This window comes from Durio zibethinus, chromosome 17, assembly GCF_047325235.1.
Source record: "Durio zibethinus cultivar Kanyao isolate XHJ-2024 chromosome 17, ASM4732523v1, whole genome shotgun sequence".
NCBI classification, from domain to species: Eukaryota; Viridiplantae; Streptophyta; class Magnoliopsida; order Malvales; family Malvaceae; genus Durio; species Durio zibethinus.
The window spans coordinates 6216923-6239748 of NC_143178.1; the positions used below are offsets into that span (position 1 = coordinate 6216923).

General features: G+C 34.5%; 2 protein-coding genes across 2 annotated transcripts; one reads left to right on the forward strand and one right to left on the reverse strand.

The window, feature by feature from the left end:
- The first annotated feature begins 1255 nt into the window (after window positions 1-1255).
- On the forward strand, window positions 1256-5188 carry LOC111280198 (uncharacterized). The gene is made up of 8 exons (XM_022867393.2): window positions 1256-1544; window positions 2596-2740; window positions 2837-3005; window positions 3440-3710; window positions 3892-4157; window positions 4252-4467; window positions 4604-4706; window positions 4807-5188. The coding sequence occupies exons 1-8, from the start codon at window positions 1394-1396 to the stop codon at window positions 4866-4868; spliced, it is 1383 nt and encodes a 460-aa protein (XP_022723128.1). The 5' UTR covers window positions 1256-1393; the 3' UTR covers window positions 4869-5188.
- A 1185-nt stretch (window positions 5189-6373) lies between these two features.
- LOC111280207 (neuroblastoma-amplified sequence protein) lies at window positions 6374-16115 on the reverse strand. Its single transcript, XM_022867403.2, has 12 exons — window positions 15930-16115; window positions 15789-15837; window positions 15484-15657; window positions 14982-15183; window positions 14606-14823; window positions 13393-14398; window positions 12296-13275; window positions 11733-11821; window positions 11216-11575; window positions 9675-10914; window positions 9286-9551; window positions 6374-9183 (listed from the first exon to the last, which is right to left on the reverse strand). The coding sequence occupies exons 1-12, from the start codon at window positions 16020-16022 to the stop codon at window positions 6559-6561; spliced, it is 7302 nt and encodes a 2433-aa protein (XP_022723138.2). The 5' UTR covers window positions 16023-16115; the 3' UTR covers window positions 6374-6558.
- Between the last annotated feature and the right edge of the window lie 6711 nt (window positions 16116-22826).

Below are 22826 nucleotides of genomic sequence, written 5' to 3' on the forward strand. Positions count from 1 at the left end.
AAAATTTTAAAAATATATTTTCTATTAAAAATATTATTTTATTAATAAATTATTTCATAATAAAATTTAAAAAAATATTTTAAATTATAATATTTTATAAAATAAATTTGAAATATATAAAAAATTTTTTCTTTAATTATTTTTATTTTTATTTGAAAAAAAATAAAAGATATTTAATGTTTTTAAAAAATACATTTTTTGAATAAAAAATAATATTTTTTTATAATGATTTATGAGTAAAATAATATTTTTAATAGAAAAAAAATTTTTATCAAAATGATATTTAATTTTTAACAAAAGAATTTGAATTTTTAACTTTATTTGAATTTTTAAAAATTTATTCTCTATAAAAAAATATAACTAGTAAATTTTATTACAACAAAAAATATAAAATATAAAATATAATTTTAAATTTAAATTTAATATTTTATAAGATTAATAAAATATATAAAATTTTGTGATAATTTCATTTTTCTCTTTAAACTTAAAAGAGAATTTTATTTTGATTTCGTTTTTACAATGTGAGATATTAACTGTTATTACATTCGTTAATTGATATTTATTATCAATTTAAATTATAAAAATAAAAAAATTTTAGACAATTAAAGATCTAATTAAAATTTTTTAAAATTTAAAAATTAAAATAAAATTTGAATCAAAATTTAAGAAATATGAGTGGCATTAACCCTCTGTCATTCGAATTTTTTCTTAATATAAAAATATTAAAAATGTGACATTAACGAAGAAAAAAAATTCTATGTAAAGTGAGAAATAAGTTTAAAAGTACCATGCTTCGGTAAATAAGTTTTATACTTACTACGCTAGATAGGTTAAAGGGTCCCACTTTACTGGATCCAGTTTCAGGATCCAAGACGTGTTGCCCATGCCAAATGCCTTCGCAATCTGAACCACCGACACCTCCGCTTTTACTTTTCATATAAGACAACCGAATCCCGCCACTTGTCGAATCTACAAACCAAAATGACCATATAAAACTACACAATTGTAAAAACGCGTCCCCCTTGGTTTTTATCTTGTGTTAGTCGTCCCCACCATATCTTCCACAACCTCCACTGATTACCCATTGTACCTCTTGAAATCGACCTGCAGTTTTCCTCCATCAAACCAAAGGTATAACTACTAAAATCACTCTTCAAGAAACGCACTGAAACAGAGGTTAGGTACGGGATAAATACCCAATCTCCTTCGAAGCTCGATATATATATATATATATATATACATATATATATATATCATTCTTTTAAAGCACTAAAAAAAGAATCCCAGTGTGCAGGGGACACATTGGTTTTGGCTTCACAGCTTTATATAATTCTCTGAGTCTCTCAGAAGTAGAAGGAAGAATTTGGGTGGGTTTGGGCAGTAGACAGCAGCAATGGAGCTGTTCTGCTTTGTGGTGTTCGGGGCATTGGGAGTGGTGGTGGCAGCATTAGAGCTAAGCAAGAGCAGCAAGGATCGAATCAACACATCCCCTGCTTTCAACTCCTTCAAGAACAATTACCTTTTTGTTTATTCTCTCATGATGGGTAACTAACTCCCTTGGTTTTATTTGCCCAGATCTAATTTCCTTTTATATCCTTTAGATCTCACTTTTATTATACATTAACATGGATCTGATCTAATGCTGGTTTTTTTTTTTTTTTTGGTGAATCCGGATACCCATTTCTTCGATTTGCGTTTCACAGTGTGATTGTGGTGTTTTTCTGGTTTTTTTTTTTCTGGATAATGATTTTTTTTATTAATGACCGCTTTGAAAAGTACTGTTTTCTTTGCTTTGGAAATGGAAAATGGGAAACGGGATACATGTTTTGCTTTAGCTTGTAAAAGAAAAGGAAAGAGTATAAGAAAATGACTTCCAATAACTGATATGTGAATTTTCTGTCCTTTTCTGTTTAGTGTTTCAGACATTGGATCTGGCCTCTGTTCTTTTTTTTTTTTTTTTTGTGGGTTGGAGATAGGTCACTGTTACTTGGTTTTATGGTTCTGTCTGGTAGATGATGGTTTGGATAAAGAAACGACCTAAACTTTGAGGATTAAGCTGTCCATTGTTCTTGGAGGCTAGAGTACAAATCTTAATTCTTGCTGAGTTTGGTACAACTGCTTGGCATCCCCAGTTAAAATTTTTTTTCCTTGCTAGTAATACTAGTTGAAATCAAAACAAGGTTGCATTATATTCAATTAGTTTCTTGGCAATAGGATGGATGGCGCTTTCTAGGTGTCTCCTTGGGATTAACATTTAACAGTCATGAATTTGACTTATTGTATCAAAATTTGTGGTTAATCTACCTCTTGATACAAACCTTTAATAACAATGTTGCTTGATTCGGGTAATTCACAATCTCATTTGAGTGCATCATAAACATTTTACTACTTATGGTTGGGGATCTTTTTGTTTATCTTTTAAAAAGAAAACTTACCCAATATGGTTACCTTCTGACTGTAATTAGTTTTGGAGGTATGATCTTATATGTAGGTATCTGTTCTGTTATTGTGAAAGATAACCTTCTTATATAATTGTGGTTATTGGGCATGCATCTAGCTTGCTGTTTTGATAAGTGGTTTTTTATGTGTCAATAGCTGGAGACTGGCTGCAGGGTCCATATGTTTACTATCTATACAGTACATATGGCTTTGGAAAAGGGGAGATTGGGCAGCTTTTTATTGCTGGTTTTGGATCCTCCATGTTGTTTGGGACAATTGTTGGATCTCTAGCTGACAAACAGTAAGTTTTTACTTTGGCTTCTGTTGTGCTCTTTCCATACTTTATAGATGAAATATCTTGTCTTAATATAAAAATGCCTTCATTTGTTCAATTCAGGGGCCGAAGGAGGGCATGTGTTACTTACTGCATAACTTACATACTTAGCTGCATCACCAAGCATTCTCCTGAATACAAAGTTTTGATGATAGGCCGTGTTTTGGGAGGTATTGCCACCTCTCTTCTCTTTTCAGCATTTGAGTCATGGCTTGTTGCTGAACATAATAAGGTGAGACATTGCTTCTGTGCCTTTTACTCTTAATACATATCAGGCAAGCTTACAGTTCACATTATAGATGTGTTAACTTATGTGCCCTTTACTTATATTTTTAGTATTCTATATGCTTTATGTTGCTCCCTGTCAGGTTGTTTCCCACCCTGCCCAATTTTGAAAAAAAAAAAAAACAATGTTAAGATGTTTAGTTTGCATCTATCATATTGCACATGATATATGAATAAGCTAACTTCATATCTTGAATTTTCCACCATTTTTTTCAAAGATGGTAAGGCATGAACCATCTAGTTCTGCTTAGCCTCTTTCTTCTTTGAGCTTTATCTGCGGCCTCTTTCTTCTATGAGCTTTATCTGCGGCAATTGATGTTGATATCTCCTTTAAATTTAATCTTGTTCTGACAATTCTGTTTCTTCTTCTAAACTTTGCAGAGGGGCTTTGAGCAACAATGGTTGTCACTGACATTTTCAAAGGCAATATTTCTTGGCAATGGTCTTGTTGCCATTTTGTCTGGGTTGTTTGGGAACCTACTTGTTGATTCATTATCCCTTGGACCTGTGGCTCCTTTTGATGCTGCTGCATGCTTTCTTGCTATTGGAATGGCCATTATTTTATCATCATGGACTGAAAATTTTGGAGATCCCTCAGAAAATAAGGACCTGCTTACCCAGTTCAGGGGTGCTGCTGTGGCAATAGCTTCTGGTAACATAGAGTTCAATATTTACTTTAAAACTCAATGCATTGATCAGATTGACATGTTGCCAGCCAAGTACTGTCTCTTGATGCCTTGTTACTTGTTGTCAGTCATCCTCCATCATGCATTGATTCTTTCCTTTGTTTTCTTTTTGTTCCCCTCCTTACTCTAATCTTCTGTGTACTTCAGATGAAAAAATTGCATTGCTGGGTGCCATCCAGTCTCTGTTTGAAGGTTCAATGTACACCTTTGTGTTCCTTTGGACTCCTGCTTTGAGCCCCAATGATGAGGAGATCCCTCATGGTTTTATTTTTGCTACATTCATGTTGGCTTCAATGTTGGGAAGCTCCCTTGCATCTCGATTGATGGCTCGCTCATCACCCAGGGTAGAAAGCTACATGCAGATTGTTTTCGTGATTTCCTCTGCCTCTCTCCTGCTTCCCATTATAACCAATGTATGTTCCAACATCCCTTTGTGTGTTTGTGTGTGTGTGTGTGTGTGTGTGGATTAATCTTTAATTGATTCCTAACTAGATGAATTTGCTACAGTTCTTGGTAGCACCTTCTAAAGTGAAAGGTGGAAGCATCTCATTTGCAGGTTGTCTTCAGCTTCTTGGCTTCTGTACTTTTGAGGCTTGTGTAGGGATATTCTGGCCATCCATTATGAAAATGAGATCCCAATACATCCCGGAAGAGGCTAGGAGCACTATTATGAACTTTTTCCGCATTCCTCTCAATATCTTTGTCTGCATTGTGCTGTACAATGTATGTTATAGGCTTTGCTATAATAGCTTCAATTTTTTATCATGTGCCATATATATATATATATATTATATGTGCCGGTTGATCCTTTAGGCTTTAATTCTGTTACTAATCAGCTATATTGGTTTTGCCTCTGAAGGTTGATGCATTTCCCATCACTGTTATGTTTGGTATGTGCTCAATTTTCCTCTTTGTGGCATCTATCTTGCAAAGGCGGCTGATGGCAATTTCAGACAAGCCAAGTATGTATAACATTATATCAAATCAAAATCCTTCATATTCCTGCCGCATTATGGATATCTGGTCTTCCGCTTCTCAACTTTTTGGTGGTTTTTGTTTCAGAGATGGAAAATTGGACAGCAATGAAGGAAAGGGACCCTGAGTCGGAGCCACTAAATGATTGAGTTGAATGATATTGGGCCTAGAGGCCACCAAGGACTCCTGGCAGGTTTAAAACGTCGTAATTCATTGCATATACTGTTACAGTTCCTGCTCGGTGGAGGGTTGTAGTTTGATTTTGTAGTAGAGATCAAAATGCATAAGAAAATAGTGGTGTGCCCAGTAAAGAAGATGTGGGTCACTTGAGTTTCCATGATTGTTTTGGGCTGTCAGTAGATCAGCTCGGTAGTTAAAATCTTTTTATCTGTTAAAGTAGGAAAGCAAATATCCACCTTTTATAGTTCTTATCTTATTGTTTTATAAAACTGGTCTATAATTTGTATCACTTTTTGCCCTCTATGTTCTTTTTAGTGAAATTGCAATAACATCTAGCCGAGGCATCATATGGGATCTGTCACTTTTAATAATGCCTCTGCAATTAAAGATTGTGCCCCTTTTATCTCTTTGATACCCAAGTGATTAGTTCTTCGAGGCATCTTGGCTGACGGTAGATTTTTAGGACACATTGGCGTATAAAATGATAGATATGATATGACATGACAGAATAATAATAATTTTATAATATATTTTATTTGTATTTAAATAGAAAGATATAATTATAAGGATGAATTATTTTTTTGATACAAGATGGTTTATTCTTTCTAAAGTGGGGAAGAATTTTTTTTAATTCATAGAATTACATTTATGTGTTATATTATATTTTAAAAAATTACGATAATAATTTAAATTTTAATAATAGATAATTTTAATTAATAAATAAATTATTTTATTTAAATTTTCGTACATATCAAATATTATTTAATTTAATATTATTTTATTTTATTTTATTTTATCATAATCTTATATAATAAATATATTTTTAATGTATTAAATTGTTAGATCAAATTAACAAATGATGCGTGGATTCCATTGAGTTAGGGATTTGGAATTTGATTGCTATATTCACTAAGTGAAAATGGAAATGAAATAGGTTTTACAAAATTGAAACATACCAAATAAATAGAAACTAAACAGCAGATGTTGCTATGCTGACCTCGTAAAGCAGTTGCAAGGTTGTGACGATCCAAAAGACGGAATATCTTTAAGACAAATAGCAGCAGCAGGTAATTTGTCAATTTTTCTCTTTTGTCCTCGAGGAGTTTCTCAAAACTCTAATTTTGAAGCATCCTAAGACAGCGATCCTCTTTCTAGTTTAATAGGGACAGGCGAGAAAGCCAGAAGGAAAGGCTACCTTTTTTTTTTTAAATGTGCAACTGTTCCTTCTGCTTTTATGGTAGAAAATCTAGTTCGGTGAAACATGAAAGTTACCATCTCAAGTCTCTCGAGTGATTCAGAAGACAGGCCACGTTGGAGGAGAGTATTAAAGTGTTTTTAGTGACTACAGTCGAACCACATGCAAATTAAACTATATCCAGATGGACAAGATGTAAATGATTTCTCGTAATCAACAGATCACACAAACTACATCCTCCATCCATGATGTTTACACGATATATGAAAACTTCTCCACTCAGGTAAGGTTTGGGACATTGACCCACGTAAAAATTTTGTATATCATCCAAAACAGATACAAGAATGTCTTTTGCTTAGTATACAAAACTCATTTTCATGGTCTTGCCGGTTCACACAAAATGATTATGCAATCTCTAGCACTATTGTCTTCAAATAATTTTTGACAGCTCTCAGCAAGCTTTTCTACCTATATCTTTCATTCCTAGGAAGTAATGGCAAGGCGGATTGAAGCGAATTCCCTAACTTGCCCCTCAAGCTTGAAACTGTGTTCTTTAATTGTTCAGAAGAACCCATTTCCTCAGGAGCAAACTTGCCATGTTCTAGTACGTGGAGTTGCCTCTCCAAATATCTTCTAAGACTAGCCTCTGCAACGTTGATGAGGCCAAGTGAAGCATTTGTGTGCATGAATTTAGTGACAAGAAATCCTGCTAGAATCTGCTGCTCTGCCTTAACAAGCTCTGATATGAACATGGGGAACAAGATTCTTGCAAATAGAACTAAGATGTCTCCCTTGTTTCCACGTTCTTTGCTTCCTTTCTTTCCAAGCCTTGACAATTGGGCTTCTTGGAACTGGCGAGAGAAATTGCCTACTAAGTAGCAGACATAGGAGAAAACGGTGCCAAAGGAAGATTTGTTGATAACAGTTGATAGAACCCCCGAGGACAGGACTAGGATTAAGAACTCGTGGTCATCGCCGATGTCAGAGGTACCTCCTTGTTTCAACCTGCTTTCAAGTGCACTCATAGAATCCAACTGCAACCTTTCATAAGGCAGTAAAAGCATCATCTTTGAAGCCATAAAACAGTCCACTCCAAGTACAATGTCATTCAAGATCCCTGCACCACCTTCATCAAGCAATACTCCACCAGATTTTGAAATGGACTGGTCAATCAGCTTTAAGACATGTCGAAATCGAGATGCTTTAACAAGGCTCTTGAAAATCTCTGTCCAACACTCATGTAAAGGATGGACCAAAAGTAAGTCCCCTTTCTTTTCTATCTCCGAAGGTTCAACTTCCTGAAAGCTCTCCCATCCCTCATCCCAATCATCATTGCTCCAGTTATTTTCAGCATCAGATAATACCATAGAGGCTACCTCTTCTTTCTTAATCACAAAAAGTCCTTCCCACTCTTCCAAAATGGATATCAAAACATCAAAATCATGATCTGCATTGGCAACTCCACACAATTTCAAGAAGCAAGAAACTGCTGTTTCAACATTCAAGAGGTCATCAGGGGTAATTTCAATGTCACGAGAAATGGCTGCCATAAGCTGAGATGATTTGAGGGCAACTAAAGTACTTGTTAACCTGCTGGAATTATCTATTTGCTCAGGCAACCTTTCATTGGAAGTATATTGAGCCTTGTTACTTGCACAGAGTGACTCATCCCACCCTAGCCATGGGAGAACATTTAGCAGTAGCTCAGAGGATAAACCCTTCGTATTTTTACCTGTGATAAATTGCATAAGCTCTAGGGCATAAACTCGAACATGACCAGCTAGCTGCAAATCTTCAGAGAATCTGGCAATCCTTTCCCAAACTGCACATCTTACTTTCTTCAACTCCTCCAAATCACCTTCTAAATTACTCAGCGATGACATCAACTGATACAATTTTTGGTGTTCTTGAGGCCCATCAGCCAAATCTTGTAAAATTGGTTCTAGTACTTTTAAATAGAAATGTGGAAGATCCTGGAACTCGGTGTCAGCAGGTGCAGTTAGAGTGGTTGCATGATATTGTAGGGCTTCAACAAATACTTCTGAAATAGCTCCAAAACTGCAACCAGAAAAAATCATGGCTCTACAGAAAATGAAAATGTCAACAAAAAGGTCACCAATTAAACCCTGGTTGACACAGCCAATAATGGTGCTCCAGCCTTGACTAGGAGAAACAGAGTCTTCCATCACCAACCTCATGAAAACCTTTAAACAACTCATTAAGCAATTTGGGTGGAACCTGGTATTTTCTATGGAAATCTTACTGGAAGAAAATTCTTGCATTTCTTCAGTCAATCTGATCCAGAAATTCAAAAGGAATATGATGCAGGCCTGCCATGTTGAGTTATCAGGTACATTCCCATAAGCACCATATGGAGGTATGATTACAGTGAAATATTGCTTCATAACGTCCAATACCTCTGAATGTTCCAAGAGTTTGATGTGCACTCTACACAAGTCATATATCTGCTCAAGTTCACTGGTTAGGTTCTGAAAGCTTTCAGGGTTGTTAGTGCTAAACTCTGTTCTAACTCTATCCTTAAAATTTGTCAATAAACACAGGATATAATGTTTGTGGACATCCTGCCATGATATAAGACCCTCAGGCACTGAATTAGTATAGATGCTGACCAGAGTCTTTACCATTTTAGACAAAGCTTCTAAGCTAAATTCATCAGTATGAGTGTAGACTTCACTGCTGAAACACTGAAGATTCAAACCACCTAATCCCGTAATATTTTTGAAATTTAGATCCTTAATAAAGGAAATTCTTCTACATTCCTGCTCAATAACCTTGTAATAATGAGCCAACCCTAGAGCAAATGCATGTGGTTGATCTGGGACCATCACCGGTAAAGGTTCTTTGCTTTCCTCTAACTTCTTATAGCAGTCAGAAAGAAGGCTATATATGCAAGCAAGGCGCTGCTTATTGCAACCATCAATGGCAGGGTATACAATCAAGGATATGGTTTTGATAGTTTCAGCAGCATAACCAAGTATTTCTCCTTTAATTTCTGAGATCTCAGCCATAATATCATCGTTGCTCCAAATCTCAGAAACAAGGATTGAATTTAAGTACCGAAGTATTACCTGCAAAAGTTTTTTAAAAAATTGTCATTTAATGGCTTAAAAGGGCATGCTATATAATCTATCATTACGAGTTATGAAATATATACATGAATGCCCACATACCTCAGCTCGGTTCAAGCCATAGGTATTGGCCAATTTCAAAACATCCTTCAAAATGTGCTTCTTCTCCAACTTTAAGGATTCAATTAGAGAAAAAACAACACACTCAATGTAGCTGACATCACCAGACAAAAAGCGTGCAGTTTCAACCCCAGGAATTGTTTGCTCTAACAATCTAGAATGATCTGCTACACGCTTTGTCTCTTCTAGTTTCAGTTTCCATTCCCTCCAAAATGAGGACTGTACTTCATCGATCTTGTTTATGTCATCTGAAAACATGTCAAAGAGAAAAAGATTAATAACATCATTACATAGAAGCGCAGGTAGGATTGGGTGAGCATAATTAAGCAGTCTTGTTTTGAGCATTCAACTACACAAATAAGGTCTATTACCAGCATTAAGTGGCTTATTCTTCTCTTTAAACTTCCCGAGGAGCAGCTCCCTCCTCCGAGCAGGACCTTCACAACCAACTCCAGTATTATGTAAGATGCCATAGGTCATGCCAGCATTCATGATACTACAAGTTTCTAGGTAGTTTTCCCTGGTTCTCAGCTGCTCTTCTATTACTTCTACCCCACTAAAAGCATCCACAAGATTTAATAGGAAGGAGCAACCGACAACATCTTCCCCTTCAGTAACTGGTGGTTCTATAATCGATTTTGCCAGTGAAGCAATCAAATCGTCTTGGGGAGAAAAACCATTCCTTGCCAACCAGGACAAAATAGTTATCATAGCTTGTGTTCTTACACTTACGTATTGCTTCCCAGGAATCAAGCCAGAAGTAAATTTCTTACTGTACTCTGCTTTTCTAGTTAATTCAAGCAACCATGGAAGTTGTATGGCAGCAAAAGATAAAATCTTTCCGTTTTCTTGCAAAAGCAACCCCCAATTTGTCCCATTCTCAACAGGAAGATTTTTGGCAACAAGAGAAAGTGTATTTTTAATACTATTGAAATGAATTTCTTGATCAGCACTGTTAAACCCTTCAATCAGCCCAGAGGAAATTTTCAAGTCAACAATATCTTGAATACTGTAGCCTGGAAGTGAGATGACTGAGGAACCTTCAACTGAGAAATTCGGAGAATTTGTCCCCGTCAATGTCATCAAAGTCTCACACTGTCCTTGCATGTCTAAATCTTTCCATGCATGGAGCAACTCACCAATTGATTCCTCGTCACAATGGCTCAAAGCAAAACCCAGTAGCTGTTTTCGAGAACTTATATCCATATTCTCAAGAGAAGGACCCCTTGCTATAGCAGCACATAAATCCCAAATAAGACCATGACCCTTTTTGGCCAGAACAAGGCAGAGATCAAAGGCCAACTGCAGATCACCAGCAACTGCAGCTTCTCTAGCAATAGCTTCCTCAACAGCTGATACTTCATCCAAGGAGCTCAATCCAAGAAGTTTGGCAACCTCAATTAGTTCATCAACATGTAGATAAGCTCCAGCTTGACTTGTGATTGCCATTTTAATAATTTCCATTGGATCTTTTATTTGCCTGAATTGCATAGGCAGAAGAGTCACTCCAAGGTTTGGAAGTTTAACAGTAAGTGCATCAATAATATCAGCCTCTGCTCTAACACTTCTGCTACTTGGAAATAAATTTAGACATTCCTTAGCCTTCCAGATCTGAAACAAGTTACAGCAACAAAATCAATACTTTGGTTTCTGAATGAAAACAAAATGAAAATCAGTATATTTCATTCACTTTGAAATCACTGAACCACAAGTATGAATTTATGTTGTCATCAGCTTGTGGTTAAAATGAAAGCTAAATTCAGTTGAACAGGGACTTTATTGACATTAATGATCATAACAGAAGAATCATACAAAGACATAACTTCAAGTTTTTAGAAAGAAGCTACTAGAATTCTTAACTTATTAAGCCATTTCTGTATATCCTAAACCACAACAGACCAGGAAAACTTACTTCTGAGCAAGCCAGACTTGAAGCTGAGAAAAAATACTCCCTTGCAGCTTGAATGACAAGATTTTCTGCTTTCTCTGTTGCCAAGTCAACTGAACTCGTACCCTTTAAGTAACTTCTTGCAAGAGAAAACTTCCCTGCTTTTAACAGTCCTCTGCAGAATTCTGTTAACATATATTCAAGGTTCAGAAAAGGAAAGGCTTTCTCCTGCAAGCACTGCATATCACACCACATGTTTGCCCACTCATTATCTGATCGGCCAGGCTGTCGGCGAATAAATTTTGAAAGTATGAGGCGAATAATCTGTTTTACACCTTTTTCATCTGAATGGGCTTCTAAGAAAAAATTCATTGGTTTTGGGACCTGTAAATAAAAAATATCACCATCATAGTCTGTCTACTCATAGGATTCAGCTCTGCAGGATAAACACCTCAAATTGATGCTTAAAAGGGAAATAATTCAAAAGGATATTCATATCTCACATTTCTCATGAAAAAAGCATAGAAGAGAGAAGACAAACCTGGTAAAATGCCAAAAGCCTCCCTGCTTCAATATGGCCTTCTGCCACTTTGCATCTTCGATCAAGGTTGCCAATACATATTTCAGAATCTGTAAAATTAATTATAGATGGAGCATAAAAGATCAGGGTTAATTATAAAGGAATATAGAATCAAAGAAGTGGGGGATCTAGGTAAAGCAATGAAAGAAATCAATCCCTTAAGAATGAAAAGAAGGAGAAAGACAGATAACAAGAGCAGATGCCTCTTCTAAAATTTTAATTCATTCAAAACTCTTCATCTTCTTTACAGTCCTAATTTAAACCTTATACACCCTTATTTCCTAAACTAAATGACTTTCACATACCCCTAACATATTCCAGTATGATAGGACCAAACCACTATCTACACAATATAAGGGCATTACCAAGAAGAAATGAAATTCATAATTCATTCCAAGTCCTTTCTCACTTTGAAAAATTATATGAAGCTGAGTAATGATGAAAAAATCAATAGATCAGAAAATAAGTAAAATGTATAATAATCTGTGCAAGCCCAAGTTGGGTTCATTTGAGGCAGAAATTACCTTGCTTACGTGGAAGCTTTGAAAATATTTCAGCCATGGTACTCCACCTATCTGTGACTGTAAATATATATACACATTGCAGAGCACAATCTACGACTTCAACCTCATCCTTGAAGAAGCCACTGCTTTGGAGCTCCCTGCACCCTTCCCCAATGACCATCAACCACACATCTACTTTGTTTGCCAAAGAAATCTCTTTCAGCCATCTAACCAGAAATGAATCACCCTTAGTATGATCTACTAGAGAATGGCCATCTGCAATCTGGTCTTGGGCAGCCAAGGTAACACTCTGGGATTTTTTATGCATAAATGGAATTGCCTTGTTCCGCAACGATTCAACCACACTTTCCTCTTTGCAACCATGAAGCATTGCTCTAAATTTTTCATAGTCAGATAATTGTTCCCAAGCAACAAGGCTCATACTGGTACTTATTTCACCACCATTCTCATCAGCATAAACCAGCTGGTGCAGGTATGAGATATCCTCATGAAACTGCTTTAACTCATAGATACCCTTCTGACAAGCAAAGCCAACCAAGTAGAAGCAATTGTCTAGCAACCCACTATAGGAATCGATATCTCTAGCTCTATGCTTATACCAAACTCCCAGTTCATCTGTTGAAGGCCAAAAAGATCCTAGCAACCTCTTGACAATAGGTTCAGTTCTAATTTGATTACCAATGTCATGGTTCTCAGGTAATTTATTAATAAAACTTACCATCTTGTCACATTCAACCCAATCTTCTTCCCTCATAGCAATACTTGTTGGAGGAGACCTCCCAGGAAGAAGCTGCACATACGATTGCACAGGAATTGTTTCAGGAATAGCAGCCAAAATATCTAACGTGAAGCGTGCCAGTGAATAAGGATGACGCTTGAAAAGGAGGTTTAAAGCCCCGATTTTTCCATTTTCAGCAAGTGTAATGGCTGCTTCACTCATTGGTATAACACGGAATTTGCTGTACTCCTGCATAGAAAACCTACAGAAGCCTATCTCATTAAGTGGTCAATCAGTAGAAACAAACAGAAAGTGGAAACCTCTATACAGCCAAAATTAGTAGTGGAGGTAACTATTAAAAGCTTGGAAAATACATTACCTGCCCATGTTTATCCCAAGAAATGTTTCCAACCTATCACTGAATTGCAACAGCTGAAGTCTAGCCATACGGAAATCCCAAATCTCACCACATTCTTCATTGTTTGATTTAGAAAATTCGTATCGGCTAGTTAATTGCAGCCCATATGCAAGTAAAGCCTTCATTTCTTCTTCTGATGGGCTAACTTTATCAACACACTCAGAAAGCACAAAAACTTTGTCTTTAATGTTTGACAAGAATGTATTTATGTCATTTATTCCTTGGCCAGAACACAACCACTGTGACTTCAGAACTTCATCCCTATCCAACCCATGACGATCAGCAAAGTCCAAGGCAGCTTGATGCTTGTAATTACCAATTAGAATCTTATACATTTCAGGAATAGATCTCTCTGAATATGATATCAAACTCCAATGCAACCTAGAAATGTCAGATTGATTGGATCTGTCTTCAGAAGTGTGCTCTCTATGATGAAAGTCATTTGCTCTTCTATTACTATTAGATGAATCAAAGCTATCTGCGGATGATAAACTCTCTAAAAGAAAAAGATATCCTTCAAACTTTGGTACCCTTTCTAAAACAGGCATAGAATATACATGTTCATTCTCAATTACTCTCAGGCCACTAAGAATGTCAAGCATAGTAACAAGGCCACTTTTTTTAGCAAGAGTGAGAATGTGGTCAGACCACCAAGTAAAATCTACAATGTCAACTAAAATTTCTGTGCATCCATTTAACAGATTATCAGTCACTTGAGAGTTAGTTCTTCCTCTGAAAGCAAAATTTGTAACCGAACAGCTTTCTTTATCCAGCTTAAAGACGTGCAAGCATCCATTAATATCTAAAGTGGCAATATAATCCCCTCGGGGTGAGATTAACACCTTTGGGTAGGCCACATGACCTGCATAAGCTTTTTGCACACAATAAAGGCCCTCAAACTGAGTAGAGGCTAATGGCTCCAGAACCAAATCCTGATGTTTACGACAAAGAGAAAGATAGCAGGATCCTGTGAAGAAAGGTAAAAAAGAACTATTAACTCTGAAACGTGTTAAAAGGACATGATGGTAAAAATTCATCTGCTCATTCCAATCCTTTATCATATGACACTTATACCTAGAAGATGTAAATCATGTACATAACTGCATAAAGGCTCTTCAACTTTGAAATCTAAGTTTTCATTTAAGGTCAAGGGAAATGAAGCATAAAACCATACCAGATTTCCCAGTAGCAGTAATTGAGCTGTCGCCAGCACTACCAACAACAACAAGCAAAGAAAGTTCTGGATAATAGTCAAAGCAGAAAACATTCTGAGGGAATTGCCTTTTTAAAGCTAAGCCACTATTGTTTCTGGAGGAAATAGAGGCATTTGGCTCTTGACTAATCTCAATATGGTGAAAAGCTCCATCAGACGTCAGAACGGTGAAGCTACACCTGAAAACAAGTCCATAATTACATACAAGCAGTAATTCTATACTTTCTGTGGTATTTAGAAATCCATGCTACTCGATTATGAACCAAAGGTTGTTATATGTGTTCATGACCAGAAAGAAAACAAGAAAGAGGGAAGACATTGGGAAACAAAAGCTTACAAGAAAGATCGTTGTACTTCAGAATCGTCCTGTGCAATCAGTCCTATTATTGCTGAAGATACTTTTAGATGCCTCTTTGTAATCCTTGTTATCTCTTCACCATTTGCCTTAATAAAATATATTACATCAGCATCATCAACGATTCCAAGAATATCATGAGATTCTGACCAAGCTCCGCATATACACGACATAAGGCTGCTCCCTGATAAATGGAAACCAAGTTGAAAACAGTTATAAACTATAAGGAATGAGTTACACGAGGAATTTATAAATCTAACTTTAAGCAATAAGAACTCTTTTCTTCCGCCTCGAGCCATATCCAAGGATGAGTAGAATCTTATAACAAGAACTCCTTTTTAGTAGTCATCAAGAAGTGTTTCTTATCATACATCTAAATTACCCTGCATCTTTTATCCTGGATAGTCTATTTAGTATTAACCAAAGAATTTCTATATATGTTCATCAGAGAAATAATGGAACATAAATATAAAATAAATCTTACGAGTAAAAATGCCATATGGCTCCAGGTAATCATCCTCCTTCCGCAAAATAGTGACTTGATTTCCAGCAGCCACAGCGATACGCTCACCTCTCGGGGATATAAACAAAGACACTGGTTTTTTCATTTTCTTCGGATTCTTGTATCCAGCCCATTTCTCTTTAAGCTGACTCACGCCTTTATCCAAAAGCACCCCCCCCCCCAAAAAAAAAATTTAAAAATTTCCATTGTACTAAAACAATTAGTCACTAATCATGTCACAATTGAATTAAACAAAAAAAAAAGAGTTAAAAAAATATCTACTATACCTCGAGCGTAAAGAAATGATAAGAAACCGCCTTTATCAGCTTCATTTGACTGAATTTAGAGGGAAAAAAGAGTAAACATAAATAGTAAAAACGAGTTGATTTATAAGAAGCAAGAAAGTTTAATGAAAGAGGAGGGAGAACCTGTTGTAGAGGAAGGGGAGGGTAATTGGATGTGAAAGGCCTGGAGGCGTGATGACGTGCTTCGTAAAGCACTTCTCGTACAGATTCCTCCATAGCCTACTTTTGCAAACGCTGCCTGCTCTCTGGATGTCTCTTTTTCTTCAAGATCTCATCAATTTAATTTCCCTTTTTTTTTTTCTTTACAATGAGAGAAAAAGTAGAAGAAGAAGCGCAGAGCAAATGGTTATGGAGAAAAACGGGTCGGATGAAAATGGGCCCATCTTGGCTGGACCAATCTAACATCATCCTTTAATGGTTCTAAAAATGTTATGTCGGCTGCTAATCTAGTTGTGGCCGCTGATAAATGGGCCGAAGAAGGTTCTTTTATCCCATATATCGGCTCACGTTGCCTGCCTGCTTATGTCGCACCCCGCGTGAGCCCTCTAAGGCCACAGGTTCTTTTTTTTTTTTTTTTTTTTTCTAATTAATTTACATTACTATCTTTTCCTGTTGAAATAATCATTACCAATCAATTTTCTTTTGATAATTATTTTTTTATTAAAAAAAGTTATGAAAACTGTAAATAACTTATTGTTTCTTAGATTTCTTTCAACTCATGAAAAATGAAAATAATAATAATAATTTTTTGGACATTTAAAGTGTCTGGGAAGAAACAAAAACGTTGAAGAAAAAAAAAAGTTTATTTGGTGGAACAATGATTAGGTGGGAATTAATCTAAGACGTAACAACGTCACGTATTCATAAGATTTTGAACTAAATCAAAATTTTTAAAATAATACTCAATTTAAATTATAGTTAAATAAAATCACGTTAACGTAATTCGGACTTTTTAAATAATTTTTTACTAATAAAATCAAACATAATCTCTTAAAAATATATAAATAAAAAGAAAGTTTTTTATTTTCGTTGAAGAGTATTTCAATTAAGGAAAAATCACCAATGATCTATTTTCAAAAAGTTTTTTCTTTTTAAATAATGGATTGAAAATGAGTTAACTCTCTAGCTAGACTAAGTAACCATTTGGATCCTACCGAATTTTGAATGTAATGTAATTAAATTTATCGTACTTTTAATTGAATATAAACGTCAATTTAATGAAATAATTTAGTATAAAATTTTTATTAAAATTATTTTGTATCATAATTACAATAATTTTTTAATTATAATTATAATAAATTTTATTATTATTTTTAATTTTATTATAATTAATCTCACTGAATATAAAAATGAAGCCTAATTCAAAAGAAAGATTTTTGAATGTTTGAACATAAAACAAACTTGGACGGTACATAACCAATATCATACAATTATAGATCGAACGTCCAAGTGGAAAGTGCCCCAAGCTTTAGAGAAGAAGGGTCCCCTGGCGTGGCCTTTTTATGCTCCGAAGACGAATCCTAATGGCTTTAAGAGTCCCTGACAATGAATTTAAGAGTCGCCGAGCATTCCTACAAATTTCATAAGAGAAATTAATTTAAAAATACTTGATAAAAAAAAATTTATAGAATAAAAATTTTAGAAGGAAAGAAATTTTTGATAAAAAATTTTATATACTTTTAAATAGGTAAAATTTCTATAAAATTTGATATGAAAAAAATATATATATAAAATTTTATTAAATAAATATTTCATACGACTAGAGAAAATTGAGATAATTTTTATAAGTATATATATATATATATATATATACACGAGTGAATTAAAAGAGATTAAGATGATCTATATAAGTATGATAAGCCATATTAATATATATTTGTTTAGATTAAGAATATTTTATATGATTAAAGAATAATAAAAAGATTCGTAAATATTGAATATGAGTGAATATTGATTGTTTTAATGTGTTTGTAATTTATTATAATTAATAAATATTTTTTTTATATGTAGATATAGGTCGATTATATTGAATCATATTAAATTATTATTTTTTATGTAATTGATTGATGATTTGATTATATTTCTACTGATTTGATTGTATAATTGAATTTGGGGCTTTTTAGCGTAAGACGACAAGTTGCAAAGATATTTAAGTCGTCAATTCTATTTTAGACTCTATTTAGATGGTTTGTGAAATTGATTACGATGAAATTAAAAATAGTAATAAAATTTACTGTAGCTGCGATTGAAAAAAAAAGTTATTGTAATTGCGATTGAAAAAAAAATTAATGAAAAATTTTACTGATTTTATTTTATTGAAGTTAACATTTGGATTCAATTAAAAATATAATAAGTTAATTACATTGCATCGGAAGTGCGATAGGATCCAAACAGCTATTTAAACTTTTAGTTCATGCTCGTTACTTAATAATTAAAGAGAAGCTAACGCAGTTTTGAGTAATTTCTTTATCCATTGGTGACAAGCATATATACTGTAACGAAAGAATATTTAGATTCACAAGCTTAATCTCATCCTGATCGTGTTTGCTTAATAAACAAGCGTGAATGTCAACTGATCATGCAATATGTGAATTGTTGGGAATATTGACTCAAATCCCATAAGAGATTTCTTTGAGATTTCTTTGAGATTTGTTAGAGATTTGTTTGAGATTTGTTAGATATTGCTTGATGAATAAGAAGACTTGCAAAACAAGAATTCTAAGAGAAAGAGAATTCTTAATAGGTAAGTTTGACTTGCAAGAGAATAATTTTAAAAGAAAAGAGATTCTTAATAGGCAAGTTTAACTTACAAGAGAAGAATTCTAAGAGGAGAGGGATTCTTAATGGATAAGTTTGTATGGTTATAAATATGTGAAGTCTCTACAGGGTTAGGTATGAGAAAAAGATGTAAGAAAGTTGTAAGATTTTGTGGGATAGACACCTCATAAAAGTATTGAAGCTCTATATCTTATAGGTGTGTATGTTTGTTTATGAGTGGACTAGAGGAGACTGAGAGGGTCCACATAGGTATGATGTATGAAAGCATATGGGTATGTGTTTGGATATGTTAAAAGGGTGCACAAGGGTTTGGTTTGTGTTTGTTTGGGTTGAGAATACTCCATAGGACTAGAGGAGATTAAGAATGTCTTATGAGTATTGATTGTTGAGTGAGGTTGATGATATGATGTAGTTTGTAATTCTCTATAACTAGTGGATCTTATTTCTCATCCGTGAACGTAGGTTGATTGGATCGAACCACGTTAAATTATTATCTCTTGTGTGTTTGATTTATTGTTTTATTTCACTTCTGTTGGTGTGATTGGATTTGAGGCTTTTAGCCCAATAAATAGTATCAGAGTTGTGGTGTTCCCCAACAAATGGTATCAGAGCTGAAGGTTCAAAATGTAAGAAAAGTTAAAGATTCAATATGTAAAAAGAGCCGAAGGTTTGAGTCGTGAAAGAGCTGAAAGTTCGAGAAGTGAGAAGAGCTAAAGGTTTGAGAAGTGCATGGTTTGAGACATGGGAAGAAGTAAGTACAGAAGAGCTCGATTCAAGAGAAGAGTTCGAGTTTAAGTTTTAAAAATTGATAATTAGTTTGCATGAAGCGTGAAGACACAAGAGAAGAAAAGATGATTGTAAGACTTTCATTGCAGGTGAAGCCAAGCATGTCTAGCATGAAGATAGATGATTGATGAAATTTGAGTCAAAGTGGAGATTGTTGAGAATATTGACTTAAATCTCATAAGAGATTTTTTTTAGATTTGTTTGAGATTTGTCAGATATTGCTTGATGAATAAGAAGACTTACAAAACAAGAATTCTAAAAGAAAGAAGATTCTTAATAGGTAAGTTTAACTTGCAAGAAAAGAATTTTAAAAGAAAATGGATTCTTAATAGGCACGTTTAACTTACAAGAGAAGAATTTTAAGATGAGAGAGATTCTTAATAGGCAAGTTTGTATGGTTATAAATATGTGAAGTCTCTACAGGGTTAGGTATGAGAAAAAGATGTAAGAGAGGTGTAAAATTTTATGAGATAGACACATCATAAGAGTATTGGGGCTCTACATCTTATGTGTGTGTGTTTGTTTGTGAGTGGACTAGAGGAGACTGAAAGGGTCCACATAGGTATGATGTATAGAAGCATATGGGTATGAATTTGGATATGTTGAAAGGGTGCACAAAGGTTTGAGTTTGTGTTTGTTTGGGTTGAGAATATTTCATAAGACTAGAAGAGATTGAGAGTGTCTTATGAGTATTGATTATTGAGTGAGGTTGATGATATGATATATGTTTGTAATTTTCTACAACTAGTGGATCTTATTTTTCATCCGTAGACGTAGGTTGATTGGACCGAACCACGTTAAATTGTTATCTCTTGTGTGTTTGATTTATTGTTTGATTTCACTTTCACTGGTATGATTGGATTGGAAGTTTTTAGCCCAATAAATGGTATCAGAGCTGTGGTGTTCCCCAACAAATGGTATCAGAGCTGAAGGTTCAAAATGTGAGAAGAGTTTAAGATTCAATATGTGGAAAGAGCCAAAGGTTCGAGTCGTGAAAAAGCTGAAAGTTCTAGATGTGGGAAGAGCTAAAGGTTTGGGAAGTGCATGGTTTGAGACATGGGAAAAAGCAAGTCCAAAAGAGATCGATTCGAGAGAAAAGTTTGAGTTTAAGTTTTGAATATTGATGATTGGTTTATATGAAGTGTGAAGACACAAGAGAAGAAAAGATGATTGTAAGACTTTCATTGCAGGTGGAGCCAAGCATGTCTAGCATGAAGACAAATGATTGATGGAATTTGAGTCAAGGTGGAGATTGTTGGGAATATTGACTTAAATCTCATAAGAGATTTTTTTTAGATTTGTTTGAGATTTGTCAGATATTGCTTGATGAATAAGAAGACTTACAAAAGAAGAATTCTAAGAGAAAGATGATTCTTAATAGGTAAATTTGACTTGTAAGAGAAGAATTTTAAAAGAAAAGAGATTCTTAATAGGCAAGTTTAACTTACAAGAGAAGAATTCTAAGAGAAGAAGGATTCTTAATGGGCAAGTTTGTATGGTTATAAATATGTGAAGTCTCTACAGGGTTAGGTATGAGAAAAAGATGTAAGAAAGTTATAAGATTTTGTGGGATAGACACCTTATAAGAGTATTGGAGCTCTACGTCTTATGGGTGTTTATGTTTGTTTGTAAGTGAACTAGAGGAAACTGAAAGGGTCCACATAGGTATGATGTATGAGAGCATATGGGTATGTGTTTGGATATATTGAAAGGATGCACAAGGGTTTGGGTTTGTGTTTGTTTGGATTGAGAATACTTCATAGGACTAGAGAAGATTAAGAGTGTTTTATGAGTATTGATTGTTGAGTGAGGTTGATGATATGATGTATGTTTATAATTTTCTACAACTAGTGGATCTTATTTCTCATCTGTAGACGTAGGTTGATTGGACCGAACCACGTTAAATTGTTATCTCTTGTGTGTTTGATTTATTATTTGATTTCACTTCCGCTGGTATGATTGGATTGAAAGTTTTTAGCCCAATAAATGGTATCAGAGCTGTGGTGTTCCCCAACAAATGGTATCAGAGCTGAAGGTTCGAAATGTGAGAAAAGTTTAAGATTCAATATGTGGAAAGAGCCAAAGGTTCGAGTCGTGAAAGAGCTGAAAGTTCTAGATGTGGGAAGAGCTAAAGGTTTGAAAAGTGCATGGTTTGAGACATGGGAAAAAGCAAGTCCAGAAAGCTCGATTCGAGAGAAAAGTTTGAGTTTAAGTTTTGAATATTGATGATTGGTTTATATGAAGTGTGAAGACACAAGAGAAGAAAAGATGATTGTAAGACTTTCATTGCAGGTGGAGCCAAGCATGTCTAGCATGAAGACAAATGATTGATGGAATTTGAGTCAAGGTGGAGATTGTTGGGAATATTGACTTAAATCTCATAAGAGATTTTTTTTAGATTTGTTTGAGATTTGTCAGATATTGCTTGATGAATAAGAAGACTTACAAAAGAAGAATTCTAAGAGAAAGATGATTCTTAATAGGTAAATTTGACTTGTAAGAGAATAATTTTAAAAGAAAAGAGATTCTTAATAGGCAAGTTTAACTTACAAGAGAAGAATTCTAAGAGGAGAGGGATTCTTAATGGGCAAGTTTGTATGGTTATAAATATGTGAAGTCTCTACAGGGTTAGATATGAGAAAAAGATGTAAGAAAGTTATAAGATTTTGTGGGATAGACACCTCATAAGAGTATTGGGGCTCTACGTCTTATGGGTGTTTATGTTTGTTTGTAAGTGAACTAGAGGAAACTGAAAGGATTCACATAGGTATGATGTATGGGAGCATATGGGTATGTGTTTGGATATATTGAAAGGATGCACAAGGGTTTGGGTTTGTGTTTGTTTGGGTTGAGAATACTTCATAGGACTAGAGGAGATTAAGAGTGTTTTATGAGTATTGATTGTTGAGTGAGGTTGATGATATGATGTATGTTTATAATTCTTTACAACTAGTGGATCTTATTTCTTATCCGTAGATGTAGATTGATTGAACCGAACCACGTTATATTGTTATCTTTTGTGTGTTTGATTTATTATTTGATTTCACTTCTGCTAGTGTGATTAGATTAGAGGCTTTTAACCTAACAAATGGTATCAGAGCTGTGGTGTTCCCCAACATAAACATAACCATGCTCATCAGAAATTAATAAAATTGAGTCAAGTGATCAATGATGAATGAGCTTCAGTTTGAAAGTTTCCCTAAGTTCTCAATTTAGCCAAAGTAGCTATGCAGTTAAACCGTATATATATCCCTAACTTTATGTCTTTTCTGTTAATGGCTTCCAATTAATGTTTGAACAAATTGAAAGGCACAGAGTAGGGAACCTTCAACTTTTTAAATATTCTACTTATCCAATCAACTTTCCGACTTTGAGAATCAAGCATATGTGCATATTAGAATATGATTTGCTATGAAATAGATAAAAAAAATAAATAAATAAAACCTCCCCCATGCA

Bases quoted from the DNA above. Each gene is read 5' to 3' on its own strand.
- LOC111280198 (XM_022867393.2), top strand. From the start codon at position 1,394: ATGGAGCTGTTCTGCTTTGTGGTGTTCGGGGCATTGGGAGTGGTGGTG. The intron at 4,158-4,251 runs GTATGTTCCAAC...AATTTGCTACAG, and splicing joins TGCTTCCCATTATAACCAAT to TTCTTGGTAGCACCTTCTAA. The intron at 4,707-4,806 runs GTATGTATAACA...TTTTTGTTTCAG, and splicing joins GGCAATTTCAGACAAGCCAA to AGATGGAAAATTGGACAGCA.
- LOC111280207 (XM_022867403.2), bottom strand. From the start codon at position 16,022: ATGGAGGAATCTGTACGAGAAGTGCTTTACGAAGCACGTCATCACGCC. The intron at 15,184-15,483 runs GTAAGATTTATT...TCCATTTATCAG, and splicing joins GCCATATGGCATTTTTACTC to GGAGCAGCCTTATGTCGTGT. The intron at 13,276-13,392 runs GTAATGTATTTT...AGGCTTCTGTAG, and splicing joins CTTGGGATAAACATGGGCAG to GTTTTCTATGCAGGAGTACA.